At 41.9% G+C, this 21,698-nt stretch overlaps 1 protein-coding gene across 7 annotated transcripts in view; it reads left to right on the forward strand.

The window, feature by feature from the left end:
- The window catches only part of pde3a (phosphodiesterase 3A, cGMP-inhibited), a 506,801-nt gene that overhangs the window by 423,216 nt on the left and 61,887 nt on the right, over window positions 1-21,698 (forward strand). For all 7 annotated transcript variants that reach the window (XM_059987641.1, XM_059987642.1, XM_059987638.1 and 4 more), the window contains one exon: window positions 18,951-19,027. In XM_059987641.1, the coding sequence (XP_059843624.1) occupies window positions 18,951-19,027 (77 nt within the window). The remainder of the gene's footprint in view (window positions 1-18,950; window positions 19,028-21,698) is intronic.

Genomic DNA, 21,698 nt, shown 5'->3' on the forward strand with positions numbered 1-21,698 from the left:
TGAATGTAGTTTAGGGAAATGATTTTCCCTGGACCTGCAGCAAAACAAACTTTCAAATTTGTTTTGGTTCTCTTGCATATTATTATTATGTATACCCAGGGAAGTTTTTTTTATGTAATTCAAATTTTTATTATTATTTATTCTTATTTTTAAAAGCAGCACAACGTAACATAGAGCAGATACAGTACAGCATATTTACACAGCCATCCCATGACAGGAAAACATATAAAACTAAGAAACAGAAAAAAGTTCTAAATTAAGTTTAAATTAACATACAACCAAAATTGAATCCATGCGTCTTGCACTTTTCCCTAACTGTTAATTCTTCCCAACATGTGTTCATATGATGAAATCTTAACCATTTCCTCAGTCCATTCCTTCACAGTGGGACATCTGAGTTTTTTCCAGTTTTGCAATATAATTCTTGCAGCTGTGATGAGACCCACCTTTAAAATAGTAAATTTGTTCTTTGTTTACATTAGGTATCATTGTCCTATCACCCAGAAGACAAAGCCATGGGCACAAGAGCAGTGTAGGACCTGAACAATTCCCCAATAAATAAAGAACTTTACACCAAAATGGACAAACCATGGACACTCCCAAATCATGTGAAAATATGTGCCCACCTCATTTTTACATTTCCAGCATAAATTATTATCAACAACCCCATTTTGTAGAGTCTAGTTGGTGTCCAATAGTATCTGTGTACTCTCTTATAACTGAATAAATTTCCCTCTCGCTTCCTTAATATGTCTACCCACATTTGATAAAATATTTAGCCACTCATTATCTTCAATATCACTTACAAGATCCTTCTGCCATACTGCTTTGAGGCTGTTACACAGTTCACCCACAGAGTGCTTGAACATTTTATAAAACACTGATGCTTTATGAACTTCCTGTGGTAATGTAAAGTATTCAGTTAAAGGGTTACTTTGTGGGCCACCATTATTGAATATGCCACTAACACAATATCTTACACTTCCAGAAATTCCCTTTATCTACAAAGTTATATTTCCTCTGCAAATCCACATACAACATAAAAATCCCATTCTCATAGAGATCACCTACTGTATTTACACCTTTAATCTTCCATTCTTTCCAGTACACCATTCTTTTCCCAATGCATATCTCAGGGTTATTCCAGAGTGAGGAGTATAACTGGTTTAAATGTGACATTCCACAAACTTTATGAATTGTAACTCCACACACTCCTTGAGTGAAATAGTATAGGATTTAGATTAGTCTTGTTTTCCACATGTTCTGAGAGGGTGTTAGGGGGAGAATGTGGTGCAGCCAGGCTCCGTTCTATGACTACCCAATATAAATCAACATCAGCCCTGTCCCAAAGTTTAGCTAACTTGGTCATTTCAAAGGATAATTTATATGCCCTGACCTCTGGTAGACTAAGCCCACCAATGTCCCTGGACATACACATCTTACTCATTTTAATTCTGGGCTTCTTCTTATCCCATAGAAAATCACTAATAATTTTGTTGTATGGCTTGTAGATCAAATCTGAAATATTTAAAGGAAGCATCATAGAAAGATAGTTAAACTGAGGTACTATGACCATTTTAACTACATTGACTTTACCCCAGAGTGACAGTCGCAGTGCCCCTCACTTATCCAGATTATTTCTTATCCTACTCAATAATGGATTGTAATTTAAAGTAATAGCTTCTTCCAAATTCTGACTGAGTTTGACCCCTAGATACTTCATTCCAACTGGCACCCATCTGAAATTAAATTGAGATACTGAATTTGAATAACACAATTTTGACATTGGCATAACCTCAGATTTACTGCATTTGATTTTATAACCAGGCACATTAGAATATAATTGAATTGGTTTCATTAGTGGGGAATTAGGATGGTCACTAATTAGTAATAAAATATCGTCAGCATATAGAATCAACTTATGCTCCTTTCTGCCTCCCTTCTCCCCTCTAATATTTGGATCTGCTCTAATCATGATTGCCAACGGTTCCAAAAAAATCGTAAATAAGAGTGGAGAGAGAGGGCAGCCTTGGCGTGTACCCCTTGAAATGTTGAAAAATGGGGATATGATCCCAGGAAAGTTTTGATATAAAAATTTATTGACACGTTCTAAGGAAGAATATTGAAAAGACAACTTATCACATTCTCACACACAGTAAAGCAGCAATGAAAATATAAGACCATAAGACATAGAAGCAGAATCAGACCATTGAACCCATGGTGTCTATTCCACCATTCCACCATGGCTGATTTATTATCCTTCCCAACCCTATTCTCCTGATGCTTCCCTATAACCTTTGACACCCTTACTAATCAAGGACCTATCAACCTCCACTTTAAATATATCTAATGACTTGGCCTCTGGAGCTATTTGTGGCAATGAAATCCATCAGTTCACCAGCCTCTGGCTAAAGAAATTCCCCCTTATCTCCATTGTAAAGGCAAGTCCTTGTGTATTGAGGCTGTGCCCTCTGATCCCAGACTGCAAATCAACAACATCCTCTACATATCCATTCTACAGGCCTTTCTATATTTGATAGTTTTCAATGAAATTCCCCTCATTCTTCTACATTCCAGCAACTACATGCCCAGAGCCATCAAATGCTCCTTATACGTTAACCCTTCATTTCTAGAATCATTCTTGTCAACTTCCCCTGCCAACTCCAATGCCAACACATCCTTTCTTAGATAAGGGACCCAGATTTACTCACAATACTCCAATGAATAGTCTGACCAATGCCTTAGAATGCCTCAGAATTATTTTATAATCCTAAACATAATGTATTTTTTAAATGAATTCATTTTGGACGTCAGCTTCTGTTTGTTCAGAATGCACTAAAATCTCAAAACAATAAATGAAGTGAGGTGTCCATTAATAGATATTTTTCTTGGTGAAAGGAATATCCATTCCTTTTTTAACACCCACTCCAGGAAACCGGCATATCAGTCAAAAGGGCAATATAGCACTCATTGCAAACGTCTCTCTTGAATCTATTCATTATTTCTAAAGTAATCACTCTTAAATCTGAATTCTAAGACCCATCACCAATTACACCTATGGAGAATTCATCATCAGAAGCATGTGTTTTCAGATAAGACGTTAGAATTGAATCCTTAATTAAAGTGACTGGCCCATCCTATTTTTCCGATGGCATTTACCGCTTGGTGACAGATGGCCAGGAATTTAGGAGAATTCGCTGCACTTGAAATAATGTACAGGCTTCATCGTCAAATTGAATGATTAATAGATGCTACTGCAAACTCTCAGTAACTATTGTTTACATTTCCTGAATCTAATTTTGCTCAGAATGTGTACATGTGTAGTTTTGTTTAAAATGAAATTCGCTGAGAATATGTCTAATTTTCCATTTCAAGATGTTTTCATGATTAAGTGATATTACTTTTGAATTTGAAGATGCACCAAGGTCATTGGCAGTTTAGTTTTCATTATCAACTGTCCTCAAGTTACTGCAGTTATGCAACTTTGCACACAATAAGTTCCTCAAACAACAACTCAATGAATAACCAGATTAGCAGGTGACGGATAGTTGACTGAAAGATAAGTAGCGACCTACACTCCTGTTCATCTTAATACTGTAATAGCATCTCTCCCATTCATCTAAGAGGAATAAGGTTTCAGGTTTAGATTTATTTATCACATGTACATCAAAACAGTGAAATACATCATTTGCTTAATGACCAACACATGCAAGGATGTGCTGAGGGCAGGTACCGTAAGTGCCAATCTAGCGTCATTGTCGTCGTCTGAACCCTTAGTGCCTAAGTGGCACATGGGGCCTCTGCCAACCTAGCATATTGACCATGTTCGGCACAGCAACAAAAAGCACGAGTGACAAAATCAACAACAGCAAAGCAAGCCCCATTCCTCCCTTTCAGAATGCGCACACAGTCCTCTAACCCCACAACAAGCCGTCTCCAGCCTTGGCCTTCAGCGGACACATGGACTCACAGGCGTTGGTCCTTCTGCTTCGAATTATGGTTTATTGTTCCATGCAGGGCTGCCGAGGCATCCCCGCAGGAGTACACTGTTCTGAAAGCGTGGAATTTGTGCTCAAATCTCATGTCAGCATGAAGATTAATGAAACCACTATGACTTGGAGTCAAGGAATCACCACAAGAACACAATTTTAACACCATTCACATATTGAAAGATTACATTTTGTATCTTGAATCCAGGTGTCAAAACAGGTGAGAGCTAGGGGTAAAATGGGACTTTAAAATGATTGGCAAAGTGTTGAAAATGTAAACTGTAAGTCAAGACAGTGCTGCCATCCATTTTACACTTAAGATTCTGACTCTGAGACCAATAGAGACATGGGAAAGACAATCAGAAGAGTCTGCTGATCATCTGTTTCACAGAATGATTCTGTTAGTTCCAAAAAGGTGGGTCTGTAAAGTGAGGATCGTATTGAAAATACAACTTAGAGCGATGAAAAGACATGTATGAATATCAACACACAGAAAATGTTGGAGGAACTCTGCAGATCAGGTAGCATCATTGGAAAAGAGTAAACAGTTGATGTTTCATGCCAAGACCCTTCTTCAGGACTGAGAGGGAAAGGGGATAGATGCCTTAATTAAAAGGTGGAGGTAGGAGAAGGGGCTAGCTGGAAGGTAATAATTGAAGCCAGGTGGTTGAGAAGTCACAGGCTGGAGAAGAAAGAATCAGATAGAAAGGAGAGTGGACAATAGGAGAAATGGAAGGAGGAGGGAACCAAGGAGGAATAGGCAGGTGAGAAGAGGTCTGTGGTAGTGGGTCTGGGTGAGCCCATGGTCGAAGAATCAGAGGACCATGGAGATCACAACAGGGGAGCAGTGAGAGAGGGAAGATTTAAACTTCTTCAGGGTAGGCATCCCTCAAAGAGACTTCGTAGAAACCCTGTCTCACTGCTCCCCCTCAGTGATTTGTGCTGCACTTCAGTTCTTCAACTATGTACTCACCCAGACCCACTACCACAGACCAAAGGTCCTGCAAGTCCTTCCCGAGGGCAGCAGTGTGAATACAGCATTGCCCTGTTTGTGGGGCTCCTTGATGATAGATATTATAGCACTTTTTATTTATGTCATTATTGAGATACGGTGCGGAATAGGCCCTTTTGGCCATTTGAGCCATGCAGCCCAGCACTCCCTGATTTAACCCTAGCTGAATCACAGGACAATTTACAATGAGCAATTAACCTACCAACCGTTACGTCTCTGAACTGTGGGAGGAAACCAGAGCAACTGGAGGAAACCCACACGGTCATGGGGAGAATGTTATAAACTCCTTGCAGAAAGCGGCAGGAAATGAACCTGGTCGCTGATAATGTAAAACATTGTGCTAACCACAATGCTGCCATGTCACTTATAGCAGTTACAGAAGCCGGGCAAGAGCCTTCACTATACTGAGGCTTATTTCTTGTATCTGGGATATACTTCTCATTTTTTAACAGTGAACAAATTCATACTGTGTTACAGTGAGGTGGCATTCTTGATCTGTCTGTTTTCCTTCCCACAGTATTTTGTCATTGCCTTCACCATATTCTGGCTTGTTTAGGTACCTTCCCCTGCAGCAGCTCTTTTCTATCTTGCCAACAAGTTATCTGAGAGCAACAGATTACAGCTTGCCCTCTGAGAGTTTGGTCATAACCATTATTGAAGGGGAATAACAAATGTTCCCATTGCTGTGAAAATAGTTTTGGACTGGCACAAAAAAATAACACTGGGGTAAGCAGCACTACTAAAAGAGAAGCCTTCAAACCTAATCACAAAGCTCTCCCAACACTCCTACCTGATGTTTTAGAACTACAGGACTTTTGATAGCTATAGTAATAAAATTTAACCAGTCTGATGATTTTCTTGAAATGGATTTAAACTAAATTATTGGAAAGAGTATATACCAACTAAGGAGGCATTACACAAAGGACAGTTGTACTGTTTGCTTTTCGTGTGAGAAACATTTGTCTGGAAAAGATTAATATACTTCTCAACCCAAGAACCCAAGATGAAAACTTTGGCTACATCAGTGATTTTAGCTTGGACGTCAACAATTGCTCTGAACTTCCTTGGCAGTGAAGTGTTATGTTACACTGACTTCCGATTTCAATTGTGAATTTGCAGTGCACAGTTGTAAGCAATACGCAAGCTCGATGACTTGGTGCTGGAGGGTGCATGGATAGGCAGAGTAAGTAGTTGATAATGCCAGTCCTTGTGCAGAACTACTCCCGACCAATGTATTACCCGAGTCATTTAAAGGAATCCTTCAAAACTTGCAGCTAGGTTGGTGGTTCAGTTGGTATTCCATAGATCTGAGGATATACCCTGTTTAGCCTATTCTTTTTGGAGAAAGAATAATGCAATTGTTGTGTTGAGTATGTCCAAGGAACCCAAATTGAATTCCAAATCAGCAGGCATTGGTGGCAAATCTACTAGGCTGCCATGTGTTAACTCCTACATTTGAGGAGACCTACTTAAAAAGAGATGAACTTGTCCCATTATCCTACTGTCCATAGGATTAGGCAACCACAGCTCAGGGTCTACAGGTATTATAAATTTCACCAGGGTATGGTTGGTCAGCAGTTACACAATGGATTCTCCCATATCTCTCGGACATTTAGCAGGACTGCATCATTGTGATTGTAGAAGAAGCTCTAGTTGCTCCATTTGCTTCTTGTCGGCCAATAGATCCTACAAGAGGGGCAGGCGGGCGCCCTGTCGCACTCCTCGCTTGATAGCTCTCTCTGGACTGGAACCGCCGCAGCTCCGGCATGGGGACCTCCGGCCCCGACCTTGTCCTCTCACCCCACCCACAACCAGCTGCACCTGGCCAAGGCGTCTGGCGACGAGTGGGCGGAGGCTGTCTAATGAAGCAATTAAGCCCTCAAAACTGCTTCGCTACCCTGAGTCCAAGCACCCTGCACTTAAAGACAAACCCGCTGAGTTTTTTGAGCAGAAAAAAACGTAGACAAGCAGGACAGAAGCTAAGTGCCAAGAGCCGCTAAAACTACATTGTGGAGTAGACTGGGCATAAGGAACCTGCTTCGAGTATGTTGTGTTTAACTTCCGGTCTCTTCTGCCACGGTGTGCATACGTGTAACTAATCGCTATGGGGGTCGATCTCGCCTTTGACTATGGCTGAGGTAGGGGATCTTGGGCTTAAAAAGGTTGGTGACCACTACTGTACAAGATGATGAAAGGCATATGCAGTATATTGTATGGATAGCCAGAGGCATTTTCCCAGGGCAGAAAAGGCTAATACGAGAGGGTATAATTTCAAAATGACTGGAGGAAAGTAGAGAAGGGATGTCAGAAGTTAGTTGTTTTTTCACACACACAGTGGTTTGTGCATGGAACATTCTGCCAGGGGTAGTCTTTGAGACAGATACATTATGGGCATTTACAAAGTTCTTAGGTAGGCGCGTGGATGAAATTAAAATGGCGAACTATGTGGGAGGGAAGGCTTACTCTGATATTAAAGTAGGCTGTAAGGTCAGCACAGCATCGTGGGCCGAAGGACTTGTTCTGTGCTGTAGAACATAGAACATGTTCGATGTCCTAAAACATGCAAACTATCGTCCTGTCTTGTTTATAATGTGTCAGTCAGCTACTCCTACTGCCAGGCCTTCAATAGATGGCTGATGCAGGACCAGAGTCCTGTCAACAGGCTTCTGCTTCCAGTCATGTTAGTGCCACTCTTCATTGTACTCCCTCCTGCACAGACTGAGAGCAGAGTATCTGCACCAACTATGTACACCACTGAACTGTACAACTAGTGTTCTATCGTGTTAATACTTGCCATCACTGGACATGCAGCTGCGTTTCCCTCCCCCCAGAAATACACTCATAAAGCTTTAAAATATATACCATGTTTGGTTATGAACAATATTTCCACGAAGACCCATTTTACGGCAGCACCACATTATATCCAGTGGAAGCAAGCTGAGGGCTTTTATTTACACAGGGTCTAGTACTTCAGTTCACAATGGGGACTGGGAGATTGGGGGACTAGTGTGAAACTGTGGTCTTCCCCACTCCAAATTTCAATATATCCCACAGCACCAATTCCTGGATCCTAGAACGTATCTACAGTATTTGCAACTCTCTGGAAGGTCAGTGAGTTTCGGGCAGACCAGTATGCATGTTCACTGAGCTGATGGTCCTGCAAGAACAGTTGCTGTTAAATATAATGTTGTGCTTTAGACCAAATCCTTACAGAATGTGGTGGCGGATAGAACACTGCAACAGATTTTTAAATCATTTACTGGATTTGGCCATTTCAGGCAGGCCTGCCATTTAATGCCAACCTTCAGTTCTTCACATATGGGTGACTTGCTGTTGTCATTCCAACACAGACTGCCCTTAAGGTGTCTGTGTTGCCAATGAGGTGATCAGCCACCTTCCTCCCAAACTGTGTATTTACCAGGATGTTCTGAGTCAAGGTTTGTTCCAAGTGTAACAAAGGACTCGTAAGTGTCAAAGCTGTCCCCAGTAATGCACACTGAGACCAGCTTCAACTACTGCTCATTTACTCAGTGAAAGATTATCTAAAGGTTCTACACAAGAAATTCTGCAGATGCTAGAAATCCAGTACAATACAAACAAAATGCTGGAGGAAATCAGCAGGTCAGGCAACATCTGTGGAGGGAAATAGTCAATGTTTCTGGCCAAAGATTGGGAGGGGGCACCCCTTCTCTTCTCATTGTTCGTCCTCTCCATCAGCTGCCTCTCCTCCTTCTCTTTCTCCCACTGACCACTCTCCTCTTCTATTATGCTCTTTCTTCTTCAGCCCTTTGCCTTTTCCACCTATCACCTCTCAACTTGGCACTTCTTCCTCCCTCTGCCACTCACCCACTTCCCTCCTCACCTGGCTTCACCTATCATCTGCCAGCTTGTACTCCTTCCCACCTTCTTATTCTGGCTTCTTCCCCCTTCCTTTCCAGTTCTGATGAAGGGCCTCGACCCAAAACATTCCCTTCCATAGACGCTGCTTGAGCTGCTGTATTCCTCCACCATTTTCTGTGTGTCACCTAAAACCAGTTGCTCTTCCGGTGTATTGAAATGTCCTCAAGTGAATGCTGACAATTACAAGGTGAAGGAGGATGTGCTGACAGATGCAATGAAGTGAGCTGCTGCCATGGAGAAGGACCCCATTCTAACTCCCACCACCACTGCCCATCGAGGAGCTGGGACCTGTGCAACAACCTCCCAAAATACTAAAGGGGTGCATTGTTTAAAGGGGAAGGATGAGTCGCCTTGATATAATTTAAGAATGTGTATCGATTTGATCACTCAAATGAATATAAAGGAAGACGTACTGATTGTAATTCTTGTATGTGTATTTTTATGCATGAAGTACAGTACTGTGCAAAAGTCTTAGGCCCATGTAAAAAAATTCTGTACAGCAAAGATGCTTTCAAAAATAATGAAATGAGAAGTTTCTAAGTATCAAAAAAAATTAATATAATGAGCAGTAAAAAAACTAAATGAAATCAATATTTAATGTGACTACCCTTTGCCTTTAAAACTGCATCACTTATCTTAGGTACACTGCCAAACAGTTTTTTTAAGAAAATCAGCTGGTAGGTTGCTCCATGCATCTTGGAGGACTTGCCACAGTTCTTCTGCCGACTTTGGCTGTCTCACTTGCTTCTGTCTCTCCCAGACAGCTTCAATGATGTTGAGATCAGGGCTCTGTGGAGGCCATTCCATCCAAAACCATATAAAAATCTAGGGTGCCTAAAACATTTGCACAGTATTATATATATTTTTAAATAAAAAAGATATATTCCCCAGTGTTGCTGAGAAGGGAGTATGCAACAAGCAAATGAAGAAACAGTGATATATTTCCAAATTACGATGATGCACAACTTGGTGTTGGGGGGTGGGTGTTGAACCAGCTATTAGTGCCTGTCCTTAACCTTGAAAGTGTTATAAATCATGGGCTGCAAACCATTTTAGAGTTTGTTGTGTGTTTGCACCTATTTTGCTATTAAGGTTTGACATAATATAGCTGCATTCATGGCTGCATCTTCCAGACACATACATCATAGCTTTACCATGTATCAGCATTCATTTAGATTAAAACTGTAATGTAGCTTTGCACATTATATAAACATCTCTCCCTTTTACAAAACCTAATACAGCTGCATGTTCTACTTTCTGTGCAGCTCCTATAAGTGTCTCCAAATTTGTCAGCTGAGATAACATGACCAAGGAAAGCCCCTTGGTGGGTGAAAATGAGATAAATATTTAGACTAGTAAAGTCAAATACGGTAAAATAGTAAGGTATTATCATGTAACATAACTGAAAAAATGACCAATAACAATTTAATGTGGTGTTTAAAGTCAAATCCAGATTGTGTGGTGCCTTTACTGACTTTTTCACGAGTATGATACTACTCCTCCTTACTAAATATTTGGAGAAGCACTGACAGCTACTTTATTGGTGTAGGGAACAGGGTAGATAATGTGAAAAGAATGATTCCTTTTAAATTCAACACGTTACCACAACAAAGACATTTATTTATATAGTGTTTTTAACACAGAAAGGGAGTCAATGAAATCAGGGTTTGCAAAAGGGACTGGAATTGAGGCAGTACAGGCTCCACAGAAATTGTAAGAGTGGAACAGATGGGAAACCTCAACTGCCTCTTGCATTTGTGCTTACTGTCTTGTAGTTCTGCTCCTCTTGATAGTTAGTTGGCATTCATTCATCGGGGGATTGAGTTCAAGAGCTGTGAGCGCTACAAAACTCTGGTTAGACCATACTAGGATATTGTGTTCAGTTCTGGTCACCTAACTATAGGAAGGATATAGAAGCTTTAGAGTGGGTGCAGTGGTGATTTACCAGGATGTTGCCTGGATTAGAGAGCATAGCTGATGACTATGTTGAGTGAGCTAGGGTTTTTCTCTTCCGAATGAGAAAGAATGAGAGGCAATTTGATAGAGGTATATAAGATGATAAGAGGCATAAATTAAGTGAATAGCCAAAGACATATTCCTAGGGAGGATCTGCCAATTCCATAGGGCATAATGTTAAGGTGATTTGTGGAAAGTAAGGGAGGGGGATATCAGAGATAATTTTTATACACAGAGTGTGGTGAATACATGGAATACCCTACATGGGTGTTCTGATATTGCCCTTTGAGGTATACTGTTCACTTGTGTTTTTGATGATATCCGTGTAACATGCCTCGGAGCATTTTATTACATTAAAACTATTATATAAGTACAGGCTGAAGTTGTAACAGTGATGAAGAGGATGCATGTTGTTTAATTCTGTTTGAGTATGGGTTTCTTTTGTTTCAAAAAATAAACATTTAAATAAAACTACTTCTAGATCGCATTGTATGTGAAATTTGATGCTCGATTTTTGGATACCATGTGTGCCCTTTGACCTATACCTCTTTGGCTTCTCTTAAACATTGCATAGCTGGCCATTCATAATAATGGCCACTTGCTAATAGGGTCTATTAATGAGCTGAACAGATGGAGTTGACCGGGTGCTTCAGTCATGAAACTGAGCTGATAGCAACACGCATCAATATTCCCCACCTGTCCTGAGAAAGTCGAAACTAGTCCATGATCTTCATATTTCACATTATATTTTCTAATGATGTCAAAGAAGATTGTTTGGTCGATCAAATCTATCCTGGTTCGCAGAGTAATTTTACTGATTGCATTCCACCCTGTAGCTTTCCCCTTCACTCACATGTTGATCAAAGTCAAAGTAAATTTATTATCAAAACATCTCTGTGTTAGGATATACTAGCTTGAGATTCATTTTCTGAAGGGCTGAAAAAGGAGGAATCTGATAGGAGAGGAAAGTGGAGCACAAGGAATAGGGAAGAAGGAAGGGAACCAGTAGGAGAGAGGGGGCTTCTCCCCCCTCCAACTTTTTACTTTCTCCCATGGTCCACTCTCTTTTCCTTTCAGATTCCTCTTCTTTAGCCCTTTACCTTTTTGACTTATCACCTACCAGCTTCTCACTTCATCCCTCCTCCCCCACCTACCCATCTTTTCCCTAATTTTTTTGCTAGCATTTAGAGTAACGTAAAGAAATACAATAGAATTTACAAAAACCTAAACAGCCAATGTGCAAAAGAAGACAAATTGTGCAAATAAAAACAATAATTAATACTGAAAATATGAGCTGTAGAGTCGTGGAAAGTGAGTCTTTAGGTCGTGGGTCAGTTCAGAGTTGTGGTGAGTGGAAGTTACTCATTCTGGTTCAGGACCCTGTTGGATAACTGTTCCTGAACCTGGGGGTGTAGGACCTAAGGCTTCTGTATCAGCTGTGTAAAGATAGTAGCAAGAAGGGAGCATAGCCTGGATGAGGTGGTCTTGATTATGGATGCTGTTTACTTGTGGCAGTTCCATATAAATGTGCTCAATAGTGGGGAGAGCTCTACCTGTGATGGACTGGGCTGTACCCACCACTGTAGACATTTCTGTTCTTGGGCTTTGGGGTTTCCACATGAAGCCATCTCCCGAGTTTCCTGCTATCCATCACACCAGGGGCAATTTACAGTAACTTCCAACCAGCATGACTTTATGTCTTTGGACTACCTGTTCTACCTGGAGAGAAAAAAGAGGTCTCAGCTAAAGCCTTGTCTGAGATCAGTGAGCAGACATTGTGCTCAAACCTAGCAACAAGTCTCATAGTCATTATGATCTTGAAGCAGTTTTCTGGTGCTTGACTCATTTAAAAGCTGCTCTTTTGAATCACCTGTCTTAAGATCAACAGCATCCGGATTCATCTACAGTGACTTCCAGTTAATTAGGCCATCAGTTAATCAAGGCAGCTGCTTACTTGGGACAATTCTTAAAGAACAAGAATTAATTGAGAAAATGGCAGGGATTGCCTTGTTTGTTTTTGAGACACTACTCCATTTACTTGGGGTAAAAAACTGCTGCCAAACACTTTCTAACTACCATCAGTTGTGTGCACTTGTGTGGCTGTTAGACACTACACCATGCTTAGAGTGAACAGTTTTTAAATAGCGTCAGTTGTATGTGCTTGTGTTCAAAAAGCAGTGATTTTTCTCACTGATAGTTGTCGAGAAAAAAGCAGGAAGACAACTTGAAATTGTTTTGCTCACTGTGGTTTCAAGCACTTAGGCTTGGAGATAGCAGAAACGGCCATGAGTTAAAATTAAACTATTTCACTACATCAACAAGTAGAATTTGAAGTTATCACCAATCATCTTGAATGTTACAATGAAAATTAAAATTTGGAGGATGCATTGCATGAAGGCAGTCCATTTTCTGATTTTGTTCATTTACAGCAGGGGTTCCCAACCTATTGGTATTCACCCATGACATAACAAAGGTTGGGAAACCCTGACTTACATTCAATCAAAAGAAGACAGCAGCATATGCTGGATGAATTCCTCCATCTATAACTCTTGCAACTACTGCACAATTCTATAGTACTGTGGTAATATTGACAGTGTTCTAATTTGTTCTTTATTTTATTTAAGTACGTAATTTGCTACTCAGATAAACAGTGTGTTTTTAAATGTATTTTTTAAACTATTTCCATGAAACTTCGGCTAATTGGGGCAGCCGCTTTTTTTTTGAGCCAAAATGTACTGGTCCTGATGAGTCCAAATTAATTGGAATTCACTAAACTTTAAAACATACAGTGAAATGCATTTTTTTTTAATGTTAGCAACCAACATTCCCAATGTTGTGCTAGAGGCAGCCTGCACGTGTTGCTGTACATTTTGGCACCAAAATACTATGCTTACAATGCTTAGTCATACTAACTATCAGGCACCCCCCCTACACTGATCTCATTTACCATCACATGACCTGTAGCTTTCAATGCCTAGGTGATCCAATTGCTTATCCAGATATTTCTTAGGCGCATCACAAGAAAATCCCCATTCTCAACAAAGCCTGTGCAAGATAAAAGTCGAAGCATTTGGGGTGCCCTATCAAGAAAGGCAAAACAATTTGTAACTGGATTCCTTGGAGTTTAGAAGAATGAGGAGTGACCTTATTCAGAGACATAAGATCCTCAGGGGTTTGACAGAGTAGGCCCTGAGATATTGGGACAGTCATTAATGAGGAGGCACAGTTACAAAAAAGGCCTGGTCATTTAAAACTCAGGTGCATAGAGATTTCTTCTCTCAGAACATGGTGAATCTCTGGAAATCTTTGCTCCTAGAGCTGGTGGAGGCCAGAGCTTATAAGATATTTAATGTGGACAGAGAGAAATATTTATAAGATTGAGGAACTGGCATCAAACAGAAGTTGAGGCCAGAATGGAATCATAGTAAATAATGGAGTAGGCTTGAGGGGCCTGGTGGCCAAATCTTGCTCCTATCTTCTTGTGTTCTGGTGCTGCATAGATAAGAAGTCAAACATTGCAGTGGAAATCGCCATTGTGTTCCTGTTCCCCTCCAGGATGCAACCCACCCCTGTTCCCCAATTTGAAAATATGTTACTGAGCCTTCACATTTAATTGGTCATTTGAACTCCTTATATAGTGGGGGATTAACTGCATCTCACAAAGTGCAATGTTCTATTAGAGCAACACTTCCAGAGCAATAAATGTTGCTCTTGGCAGCCCTTAACCCCCACCCCCCCCCCAGTCCACAAAAAAGCTCAAGATATTAGGCTTTGAGTTGCAAAAGGAGAGTAACAAGACCTCAACATGCTGTATACTTGGATTCCAAAAAGATGTGGAACTTGCAGAGTATCAATTACTCTGCTGCAACAAAATTTATGAGAACCTGTTTAATATTAATATCAATCTAATGTGGTCTGACAGCTATTATATAAATAGTTCCAATAGATATTTATTTAAAAGGGATTGTAAAACACAGAGTAATTAAATGCATTCTGATTAGAGCAGGTCACACAGCAACCTGAACAAATATCATCTCAGTTTAGGCGAGAATTAAAATTTTCCAATGACTGGCTGGTGTTAAGGATGTTTAAGTTGATGTTAAGTTGATGTTAAGTTAAGTTGATGTTAAGTTGTTTAAGGATGGTCAGCATCACAACAGGCCTCTTCCCATATCGTAAGTAAGTGTGTGTGTGAGAGTGAGAGAGAGAGAGTGACAGAGGGTAGAACTGGTAAAGATCAAATACTAACTCTATTTGTCACATGTACATTGAAACATACAGTGAAATGTATTGTTTCCATCAAACCAAATCAGTGAGGATTCCATTCTCTGCCTTAATGATAAATTAGTCACAGAGGCTGATAATAGGTAAACTGGTAACATTGTTAAACACTCAGGTCTTCACTAGTCATTTGGGTAAAGCAGAGGACATATTTCAAAGTGTGGTAATTATTTTTCCTATCATAGAGCCAATCTGATAACTGAGATGCTTTAAAAACATCTTCCCTGTGCTGTTATATGTAAAGTGAAGAAAAGTATGTTTGGCAAGTAATGAAAGTGAGATTAACAGAAAGTAAGCTCAAATGGGATCAGCATTGGTGCTAGTATTAGAGTCATACTTCTAAAATGTTGCTTGATTATTTTCCTTGTAGTATAACTCAGTTGGAATGAAAGGAAAAGCTGATGACAGTTCAAGTTTATTGATAACTTGAATCACTGGAGGTGCAATGTAATGGGTTCTCTAATATGCTGTTTCAGCAAAATAATGGGGATAGAAACCTTCATTCCATAAGACATCTATCTCCAGATGCTCTTTCCTTGAATACTTAATGGTTTCTCCACCTGACTTGAGTCTGTTTTGCTTTGTTAAGGAAGCAGGATGAGTTTCTTAGACTCCAAGCTTGCCTTGTCTTTCCACTTCCTTCGGCCATCTGGAGACAGGTGTCCCAAAAGACCAGAGGAATTGTGAGACAGCTGCAAGGCATGGAAAGTAATCCACCCGCTGCTCTTTCTCTGCACCCTGAAGAGTGGAAGGCATAACTATTGGTGTATCACCTGGTGGTTGGGCTGGTGGAAGGGAAATGGGCTGCACTGAAAACACTTATAAAAGGCCAAAGCCCAAAGAATGATTGAAAATCCAAAAGTTGAAGCCTGGAGAGTAGAACCCCAGAGGCCTGGGGTTGGAGGACTGTCCTCGTGAGTGTGGGAGGGAGGAAATGGGCTTGTTTTGTAGTTGCTGTTCTGTTGCTTGTTGTGTTCTGTTTTATCTTGCTGATTAATGAGGACATGCTAGGTTGGTCCCAGAATGTGTGGCAACACCTTTTGGGCTGCCCCCAGCACATCCTTTGGTATGTTGTATGTTAGTTATTATCGCAAACGATTCATTTCACTGTATGTTTCAAAGTGCATGCGGTAAGTAAATGAATCTAAATCTGAACTTGTATTTACTCAACAGCAGCATGGGTGACAAGAGTGTTGGCAAGTCACCAGTCACCAATTAGACATCCATTTCTACTTTATCCAGTTAAGGATTCCCACCAATGTTTATAAAATGAAAAAAAAAGGATATTGAAGAATTCCTTGCTATCTTCCTGCTACAGAAGAGATTTGCAACAGATAGAACCACTGCCTCACTGCACCAGTATCTCATATTCAAATCTGACCTTGAGCACTACCCATGTGGAGTTTGCACATTTTCCTTGTAACTGCATGGGTTTCCTCCAAGTGCTCCAGTTTCTTCCCATGTTCCCAGGACGTATCAGTCAATAGGGTAATTTACTGCTGTGAATTGCCCCTGGTGTATAGAATCTGGGGAGTGGGGTGGTGAGGCAATAAAATGGGACTAGTTTAGAATCTGTGTGTGTGGTATGTGGATGATGGTCAGTGTGAACTCAGTGGACTGAAGGGCCTGTTTTCCTGCTGTATCAGTCAAAGTAATTAAGTTTAGTAATTGATATTGATCATATGATATTGTCTATCTAAAATTATTTGATAGGCATCATAGAACAGCTGTCTATTTGAACAGGAGATGATATTCTTAGAGCAACACACCTCTGGAATGGGTGATTTTACAGATGCTGCCAGAAAGTTGCTTCTATTTATCATAAGAACATAAACTAAAAGCAGAAAGTCCTGGAAATACTCAGCAGGTCATGCAGCATTTGTGAATGCATTCAGATCAATGGCCCTTCTTTAATCTGCAGTTCTCCTTGCACAGATGGTAGTTAGCCTCAATGTCCCCAGCATTTTCTGTTTTTATTTCACATTGCTCATGCCTGTAAATAAAAAAGCTAGGGTATTTTTGAACATAGTTTGAAGAAGTGAATGAAATGAGTAAGTGTGAGTGTAGGCAGACACTGATGTGGAAAAACGGGAATGAATCTTTAAATTTGTTGCAGTCGCAGGGAATTCAATATCAGCCAAGTTACATCAGAACACTTAAAAGTTATGATCAGGATACTTCAGAACAGTGGTTTTAGTGACAAAGCAAAGTTTAGACTAAGCCTTGTTTATAGTGTATAATGTCTAAAACTGACTATCGGGTCAACATTGATCATTGAAGCACACGCAGATATAAAGCAGATTTACATAGAACCAGATCGTTAATGCTAACTGGTATAACCTTTCTTTCACCCTTCTTCAGCAAACCATAGTCGCAGATCTGCACTCCATCCAATAGTTTTATCCAGCTAACTCTTAATCCAGCATGTCACCGGAGCAAATGTTTACCAAGTTCTCCATTCTCACATTCTTGGGTTAAAGCAGCATCTCCTGAACTGATTTGATTGGCAATCTGCTCTTTTTTACAGCCCTTAGCTCCACGCTCTGTCCACTATTGAAACACATTTTCTGTCACTATTGAAATGTTCCAAAACTTATCAGGCTTTGCTTTTTGGGATTAAAGAATAAGCTGCAGTCTGTTCACTCATTCTGATCATTACTGAGAAATTTGATATGATTACCTTGACTTTCAAAGCTATTTCCCAAATGCATTCAGTGGAATGGAATCGAGTTCTTGCAATGTCAGCTTGCATTTATCTGATGCACATTGTCATCTTACAAATAAGGATCCACATGCTTCAAAATGAAGGAAGAAATGAATGTGTCGCATTTGATCTGGGAGTTGGGAATGAAGTGTAGGAATAATGTTTTCAAAGGGGCAGAGGGAGCTTTTGAAAGGAAATTTGAGTTCAAAGTCTGAGATCTAGGTCATTGAAAGCTTGAAACTTCATGGTGTGTTGAAGGGAACATTGAGTAATGAGCAAAACTTCAGAGGGGATGTCAAGAAAACATGCAAAGTTGAGAAGCAGATCATAAGTAAAAGAAATTCTCAAGGTGCTGGAAATCCAGAGCAACACACACAAAATGCTGGAGGAACTTAGCAGTCAGACAACATCTAGGGAGAGGAATAAACAGTTGACATTGCGGGTTGAGACCCTTCATCAGGAAAGGAAGGGTGGGTGGAGGAAGAAACAGAATAAGAAGGTGAGAGGAGGGGAAGGAGTACAAGGTGGCAGGTGATAGTTGAAGCCAGGTGAGGGGGAAGGTAGTTGGGTAGGGGAGAGGCGGATGAAGTAAAAAGCTCGGAGGTGATAGGTAGAAAACATGAAGGCTGAAGAAGAAGGAATCTGATAGGAGAAGAGAGTAGACAAAGGGAGAAAGGGAAAGGGAAGGGGCACTAGAAGGAGAAAGGAGTGAGCTTTGGAAGGGTCCAGAAGAGGATTTTAAGGCCAAGGTGTTGATAGGAATGTATGTGAGGGTGTAAACTTCTGTCTGTGAATCCATTTAGTAACAGTGTAACACTAACACAGCACAAACCAGAGATTAGCAGTGGTGCATCAGGTCATTGGTCACGTGGAGGAGAAGGAGAAGGCCTCTAGCTATTACCTTTTGAGGAGAAGCTAGTGGTGAAAACCTTACAGCCACAGGCTCAGCAGAATTGTGGAGTTGAGCAGTCTCTGAACAGCTGTAGCATAAGGCAGTAGTACCCTTACATACAGCACTGATTGCAAACCAGGAAGCAGAAAACGCGAAATGGCACCTAGGTCCACTCATTGTTTAAAGATGCCTACTTCTGTCTATTTGATATTGCAGTTGTGGTCGGCCATTCAGCAAGCTGACACACTCGGAAAGCATGGGGGGAAGAGTGGAGACCACACTGCACCGGACAGGTAAGTTCTTCAAGCCAGTATCAGTCTAAACTTAATTAAGGGTTAGTGTTCATTTACCTGACAGTGGAAGTTGTCACACAACACACTCAAAATGCTGGTGGAACACAGCAGGCCAGGCAGCATCTATAGGAAGAAGCACTGTCGACATTTCGGGCCAAGACCCTTCGTCAGGACTAACTAAAAGGAGAGATACTAAGAGATTTGAAAGTAATGGGGGGAGGGGGAAATGCGAAATGATAGGAGAAGACCGGAGGGAGTGGGATGAAGCTAAGAGCTGGAAAGGTGATTGGCGAAAGTGATACAGAGCTGGAGAAGGGAAAGGATCATGGCACGGGAGGCCTCGGGAGAAAGAATGGGGGTTGAGCATCAGAGGGAGATGGAGAACAAGCAGGGTGATGGGCGGAGAGCGAGAAAAAAAACAACTAAATATGTCAGGGATGGGGTAAGAAGGGGAGGAGGAGCATTAACGGAAGTTAGAGAAGTCAATGTTCATGCCATCAGGTTGGAGGCTACCCAGCCGGTATATAAGGTGTTGTTCCTCCAACCTGAGTTTGGATTCATTTTGACAGTAGAAGAGGCCATGGATAGACATATCAGAATGGGAATGGGACATGGAATTAAAATGTGTGGCCACTGGGAGATCCTGCTTTCTCTGGCGGACCGAGCGTAGGTGTTCAGCGAAATGGTCTCCCAGACTGCGTCGGGTCTCACCAATATATAAAAGGCCACACCGGCCAACTCACAGGTGAAGTGTCGCCTCACCTGGAAGGACTGTCTGGGGCCCTGAATGGTGGTGAGTGGAAGTTGTCGGTAGGTCAGTAGCATTCTGAGACAGGATGCTGGGCTGTATGATGTAGAAGGGCTTGCTTGCTTCTGTGTACTCAGCACAGAAGTATTGAGTTGGTTTACAGTGCATTATTGGGGTTTGAATGTTACTTATTGTCAACTCAAACACATAATAGCAATAAGTCATTTTCTCCCATCCCTGCTTGTGTTCCAAGTCTCACTCCATAGCAGATGGTGAAGAGTAACACTGCCAATATTACTGAACATCGATTCTGTCAGTCTCCCCCTCACAGTCACTCTTGCTCTACCTTCACAGTCTCTCTCACTGTTCCCCACACAGTCTCACTCACTGTTCCCCACATAGTCTCTCTCTGTGTTCCCCACACAGTCTCTCTCACTGTTCCCCACACAGTCTCACTCACTGTTCCCCACACAGTCTCTCTCAGTGTTCCCCACACAGTCTCACTCACTGTTCCCCACATAGTCTCACTCACTGTTCCCCACACAGTCTCTCTCGCTGTTCCCCGCACAGTCTCACTCACTGTTCCCCACACAGTCTCTCTCGCTGTTCCCCACACAGTCTCACTCACTGTTCCCCACATAGTCTCTCTCTGTGTTCCCCACACAGTCTCTCTCACTGTTCCCCACACAGTCTCACTCACTGTTCCCCACACAGTCTCTCTCAGTGTTCCCCACACAGTCTCACTCACTGTTCCCCACATAGTCTCACTCACTGTTCCCCACACAGTCTCTCTCGCTGTTCCCCGCACAGTCTCACTCACTGTTCCCCACACAGTCTCTCTCGCTGTTCCCCACACAGTCTCACTCACTGTTCCCCACATAGTCTCTCTCTGTGTTCCCCACACAGTCTCTCTCACTGTTCCCCACACAGTCTCACTCACTGTTCCCCACACAGTCTCTCTCAGTGTTCCCCACACAGTCTCACTCACTGTTCCCCACATAGTCTCACTCACTGTTCCCCACACAGTCTCTCTCGCTGTTCCCCGCACAGTCTCACTCACTGTTCCCCACACAGTCTCTCTCGCTGTTCCCCACACAGTCTCTCTCACTGTTCCCCACACAGTCTCACTCACTGTTCCCCACATAGTCTCTCTCAGTGTTCCCCACACAGTCTCACTCACTGTTCCCCACATAGTCTCTCTCACTGTTCCCCACACAGTCTCACTCACTGTTCCCCACATAGTCTCACTCTGTGTTCCCCACATAGTCTCTCTCTGTGTTCCCCACACAGTCTCTCTCAGTGTTCCCCACATAGTCTCTCTCAGTGTTCCCCACACAGTCTCACTCACTGTTCCCCACATAGTCTCTCTCACTGTTCCCCACACAGTCTCACTCACTGTTCCCCACATAGTCTCACTCTGTGTTCCCCACATAGTCTCTCTCTGTGTTCCCCACACAGTCTCTCTCAGTGTTCCCCACACAGTCTCACTCACTGTTCCCCACACAGTCTCTCTCAGTTCCCCACACAGTCTCACTCACTGTTCCCCACACACTCACTCACTGTTCCCCACATAGTCTCTCTCAGTGTTCCCCACACAGTCTCTCTCACTGTTCCCCACACAGTCTCACTCACTGTTCCCCACATAGTCTCTCTCAGTGTTCCCCACACAGTCTCTCTCGCTGTTCCCCACACAATCTTTCAGTGTTCCCCACACAGTCTTTGTTGCTGTTCTCCACGCAGTCTCACTCACTGTTCCCCATACAGTCTCACTCTGTTCCACACAGTCTCTCTCAGTGTTCCCCACACAGTCTCTCTCAGTTCCCCACACAGTCTCACTCACTGTTCCCAACACAGTCTCACTCACTGTTCCCCACACAGTCTCTCTCACTGTTCCCCACACAGTCTCACTCACTGTTCCCCACA

Source organism: Hypanus sabinus, chromosome 13, assembly GCF_030144855.1.
Source record: "Hypanus sabinus isolate sHypSab1 chromosome 13, sHypSab1.hap1, whole genome shotgun sequence".
In the NCBI taxonomy this organism is placed as follows: domain Eukaryota; kingdom Metazoa; phylum Chordata; class Chondrichthyes; order Myliobatiformes; family Dasyatidae; genus Hypanus; species Hypanus sabinus.